The 5,967-nt window shown below is 34.7% G+C and overlaps 1 protein-coding gene across 1 annotated transcript; it reads right to left on the bottom strand.

Moving 5' to 3' along the window:
- Positions 1–1,220: 1,220 nt before the first annotated feature.
- Positions 1,221–2,554, bottom strand: LOC141629011 (uncharacterized). Its single transcript, XM_074442089.1, has 3 exons — positions 2,048–2,554; positions 1,857–1,976; positions 1,221–1,507 (listed from the first exon to the last, which is right to left on the bottom strand). The coding sequence occupies exons 1-3, from the start codon at positions 2,501–2,503 to the stop codon at positions 1,454–1,456; spliced, it is 630 nt and encodes a 209-aa protein (XP_074298190.1). The 5' UTR covers positions 2,504–2,554; the 3' UTR covers positions 1,221–1,453.
- Between the last annotated feature and the right edge of the window lie 3,413 nt (positions 2,555–5,967).

The raw sequence follows: 5,967 nt of genomic DNA, 5'->3' as shown, positions 1-5,967 counted from the left end.
GGAGGGAGTAGTAACAAAAAATTGAAAGACACAAACTCAACCACTAAGCCAAGTTACAATGATGCTCTCATTATACAGCTCAACATAAATGACTAATTTTTTAAAAGTAGGTTGGGCTCCAGCCTATATAGCCAATGGGCTGGATCCGCCCCTTGTTATATACTCCCTCCTATTCTAAATAACTCTCCCTATTTCCTTTTTCGTCTATTCACAATATTCTCCCTATTTCCTTATTTGGCAAACTTTTATACTTATTTTAATCACCTCACCCCACAATAATACCCCACAATACTCCTACTTTATCTTATTTTAATCACCTTACCTCACAACAATACTTATTTTAATCACTTTACCCCACAACAATACTTATTTTAATCACACAATTCCTTCCCTCTCTCCAATCTCCTACCCCACTACAATACTTTACCATATAATACTCCTCTCCCTTAATTCCCGTGCCCTCCATGAAAGGGGAGAGTTATTAAGAATAGGAGGGAGTATATATTTTTTTAAACATTTTTATGATCATTATTTTAATTTCACAATCTCTAGAAATCAAATGAATGTTAAACCATGTTGTTAGATGGTCGATTAACAGGAATTAAAAAACATAACTCTATTCATAATAAGGATTAATACTTGAACAAAGAATTAATATCGAAACCCGTAAACACCATAGAAATTCCGGGTTTTTAACAAGAAAAGACTTAACTAACACCTAAGTATATATTGTAAGCTATTTATAAAGATTGTCATTAGTTGGATTAGTAAAGTTAAATTGAGCTAGATATAATAAGATAAAAAGAAGTATGTATTAGAACTTAGAAGCATAGGGCGGATCTTTGTTGACATAAAATAGGGCTCGTCGTCGAGCCCGGAACACAAAGAAAGTTAAAAACTCATGAGAGAGAGCTTTACCGCCCTAGTGGTCCTACCCGCTCAATTCCGATTAAACCGGATGGTTTACACCCAAAAAAATAAAATAAGGCTCGTCGTCGCTATGCTTGAATAAAGTTGAATTAATGGTAGAACGATTTCACGCACAGAAGCTCAAATACTAGAGTTACTTTTTAATACGACTTCATTTTATATTATACTCCATACATCTTGTAAGTTTTATAGTCTAAATTAATATATTCTAGTCTCATAAAACATAATAAACATGTATAAATTTATTTATTTTATGAAATATCTTACACATTTAAATTACCGCAATAATAAATGTTAACGGCAATATCATATAACAATCTTACGCATACAATATCAACTGTCAAAACCGATGTAAAAGAGTAAAACCTTAATACTCTATTTTGACCCTCTAATATCGGTCACGATACGCACAGCTAGTATTAAACAAAACATCGAACAAATTCAAGCCTTCAAGGTGCAAAGTCGTGAAACTATGAACATGGAATACATAGTTAGTAGGTTATCGTCCGCTGGTTTATTCTCTTCAATCTCTGAAATACTTCTCATGAAGGCAATAGAAGGTTTCTTCGTTGCATATCTACAATGAGCAAAAAACAACAATGTATTAGCTTAAGTATTCTTAAAAGCACTTATACTTACTCAGTTATCAAACACACTAATAGAAATAAAAATAATACTATGTAACAATTAATCTAATATTTCGACAGACATATCCGTCTTATGTTTAAAACAACCCAAATAGGATCTCACCTGCATAGATAGCACATGTCTTTTTTTGTTGCTAATTTCTATACATTCTACTTTTGTCTTATCTATCTTATTTGACTCCTTTAGGTTTAAGATAGATCAATATTTCCTTCTTAAACAAGAATTTATGAAATAAAAATAGGTTGAGAGATGCATGGAAAAGATATAAGTGTACGTACAAGATCATCATATGAGAGATACGAAAAACTTCGAGTCTTGTCGCCTTGATGATCATCCTTTGATAATTTAGGCTCTTCAATCTTTGATACATTCTTCTTCAAGGTTTCTTTGTTGGCTTTCTACAATGAGCAACAAGAACAATTATTATATAGTTACATTAAAACTTAAGTATTATTATGTGCATACATACCTCATTAGAGAAGTAGGAAAATTCTTGAGCCATGTCTTCTTCTCCTTCTTCGTCTTCATCCAATAAATCATCCACCATATCATAGAAGTGATACAAAAGAAGATCATCCATTGATGATTCAGGTTCTTCAACTATCTTGGATATATTAGTACTCTTCTTGAATGAGTAGTCTTTGTCTCCATGATGATCATTAGTGTTAATCGGCGGTAAATAACTCTTCTTTGGGCATCTCCTAGCAATAAAGTTTTCAATCAATTCATCTTCGTGTTTGTCTTCACCATGTTTATATACACTTAAACACACTTTTTCAAGTTGCAAAGCTGGTTGTTGATCTTCTTCTTCATCTTGATTTTCTTCTTGAGCTAAGATATTCAATCTCTCAAAAAACGTTGAGATTGAAGTTGTTTCATTCAAAATATCATCAACAAATCGACCTCCAATCACTTTTGCTGCCATTTTGCAAATAATTTGTGTTGATTTCTCTCTTCTAGGTTTTTTGTATGCGAGTATGGGGTAGTAATGTATTCAAAACATTTATTTATATAGGGTAATTTACGTGTAGGTTAAGCTGTAATAATAATCCCTTTCTAATTAGAATTAGGATAAGGAGTGTATAGCTTAACTATATATGTTTAGGACTCGGTTTTGACTAAAATAGAGTAATTAATCATTGAAACATCACTTAAAACATACAAACCAAAATACTACAAACCCTAAAATTTATTTATTTCATAATTCACAGGATGTAAATATATACGTACTTCAAAAAAGACATAATTAGATCAACGGTTTTGCTAACGTGTGACCTAGAGACAGACGTTACTAAGTTGAATATGGGAAGATTCACAACATATTTTCATGAAAAATGAAAGAATAAACTTAGTTTTATCATAATTAGTGAGAATAACTTATTAATCATTCCATTTTTAGCTTATTAATGCGTGGCGTGGGCACACGTTAGAGAAATCGTTTTAATCAATAACATAGCTAAAGAATACAATACCAAAAATTTCAATGCAATTTCAACCTTCTTTATAATCTTTTGCTTCACACATTTCTTATAATCTCTTTTACACTCAAAAAACGACTCACGTAAATTCTCTTTCCTTTGTATATCATCATCATCCTAATTAATAATTATCAGACTCAAAATTGGCGTTTTCATAAGTGTCGTTATTCTGAGCCATATTCATATCTATTAGAGAATATTAGGAATATTATCATTAGAGAATAATAGGAGAATATATTATCGGTAGATAATATATTATAGTTAGGTAGTATTATCCATATCTATCTCCAAGTCGAATGGATCCAAACCATTGCCTTTCTCAATAAACGAGTTAACGAGATACATCGTATAAGAGAGGCTAGTTCCACTCTCCGACCAATATATACTCACTACCACAATACCTTTGTATCGGATCCATACGTGACAAAGGTTCATTACATACCACCCTACATTAGACTTATTTGAGTAAGAAAGGATTGTATTGTAAATAAGTCTTGCTTCAAAAAATAAGACGGATCAAATGTCACTATTTTTTTAATTGAATGCAATCATTTAATGACAAAATGGTATAACTAAAGTCATCACTTTTACCCTGAAAATGATGGTAACATTTTATCAGAAAATAGTACTCCCTCCGTCCCGGTCAATTGTCGTCCTTTGGTTTTGGCACAAAGACCAAGGAAAGAGGAAATGGCCAATAAATAAATGACAAGTGGAACAAATTGAATGAGAATGATCAAATTACTCATCAAGTTCATTCTTAAAATAGAAATGACAACAAATGACTAAGACACCCCAAAATGGAAAAGGACAACAAATGACCGAGACAGAGAAAATAATATTTTATCGTAAAATGGTTACATTTGTTCCGTCTTACTTAAGACGGGAAATAGCCAGTCTGAAATAAGAATTTGAGTTGTATTGTTGTCTTGGATCGATTATTAGACGTTAAACGAATGGATTAGGTCAAGACACTAGCTAGCTCCTTCATTATTTGATAAACTGTCTACTTATTCGCTTAACTTATTTAGCACTTTTATTTGCATCTTGAAAAAACCCTTTAAGTGTGTGCTTGTTGTCTTTAATAGCTCGTAGTTGTTTCAATTACAGATTTAGAATCATAAGCTAACCCTTCCTTTTCAATGGTTCGTCCCTTGCTTATCGTTATACTTTTGGTAATTATTCTAAAAATATAAGGTTTATGAATAGTTAATTCGGAGACTTGGTTTATTAATGTGTGCCTTAAGGGCACACGTTAGAAAAACCCTATATATTATACTCACATCTCGAAATAATGACAATAGTAAATATGTTGTATTTGATAGACTAAAAATTAGAGAGGAGACTTAAACATAGGGAGAAAGTTATCGTAAACTGACTCAATTAATATCATAACACTTAAGCCTTTATATAGGCCTATGATACATAGAAAATAAACGTGATTTATTAATTAGAGAGGAGAGTTAAACATATGGAGAAAGTTATCGTAAATTGACCCAATTAATATCATAAGACTTAAGCCTTTATATAGGGCTATGATACATAGAAAATAAACGTGATTTACCCTCACTTATCACTAAACCCACATACATAGGGCACTTCCTAAAAACTAGATTGTTCACTAACACAATGTTATTTATTAGGAATTTATCTAACCACTGACTAATAATTAGAAAACAAACATTTGACTTATATTTTTTGGATCATAAAATCCAACAGTATCGTCATACAAGAGTCTCACACAATATGAGTGGTCCAATAACTTAAGTTAAAGAGTAAGACGTATTTAGAGTGTTTACCCTATTTCAACATCTAATTAAGACCTAAATACGATAAACCTTGTTGAGACCATCCAATCAAAACTTGCATCTTTGAAAGACTAGATTTCTTTCACATGTTGGCCGACTTTGTTTAATCAAGTAAACTCTAAATGCCATTCCTTCGCACTCCATGCAATGCATTCGCCTCCCGTCTTCCATTCTTCGTGATATTGATAAAGTCACTTGTTCTTTCCTCTGTCCAACCACTCCTCGAATGACTCCACCTCTCAAACTGGGATCTGGTCACTCTTCCCATGGCTTCGGGTGGCCTAGGTATCAAAGCCTCCCGCCCTCTGAATGACGCCTTCTCTGCTAAACTAAGTTGGAAACTTCTTTTTGACAAAACCTCCATCTCTGCCTTGGCCATCAAGAGCAAGTACATCACCCCTTCTCCCACTCCCTTTAGATCGGGTTCCCATATCTGGAAAAATGTGGGTGTCGGCTGGCCTATCCTCCAACATCACCTCGTCTGGTCCATTGGAGACGGGTCCACCATCAGTCTGTGGAATGATTCTTGGTCTAGCCTTGGACCTCTTAGGAGCCTCATCTCGGGACCCTTGAACTTTACTTCCCAAAAGGCTAAATTGTGCTCTATCATCCTGAATAACCAAAGTGGAACCTCGGCCTCCCTAGATTTCCTTCTACCCGACTCTATCCTTAGCACTATCCTTGCCCTCCCTCTCCCCTCCTCGAACAGGAAGGATATCCTTGCTACCTCTCTTGCTCCAAAAGAAAATTTCTCCCTAGGATCGTGCTATGCCTCTATCTGTTCCTTCCCCTTCCCCTCCTTCTTTCACCTTTGACCTCCTCTGGTTATGGGACTTGCCTACCCAACCCAGGATCAAATTGTTTCTCTAGTTGGTGTGGTGGGACAGATTACCCCACAATTTCACCCTTCATTCTCGGTCCATCATTCCCTCCCCCCGCTGCAACCTTTGTGAGAACCCCTCCATCCCCGAATCCTCCCTTCATATTCTCCGAGACTGTAGTCGAGCGAGCGCGGTCTGGTCTTACTTCAAAGTAAAAAATTCCTTCTTCTCTCTCGACCTCCAACCGTCGCTGCACTCTAATTGCACCTCGCCTGACTCTTC

Source organism: Silene latifolia, chromosome 2, assembly GCF_048544455.1.
Source record: "Silene latifolia isolate original U9 population chromosome 2, ASM4854445v1, whole genome shotgun sequence".
Taxonomy (NCBI): Eukaryota; Viridiplantae; Streptophyta; class Magnoliopsida; order Caryophyllales; family Caryophyllaceae; genus Silene; species Silene latifolia.
This window is presented reverse-complemented; position numbering and strand designations above follow the sequence as displayed.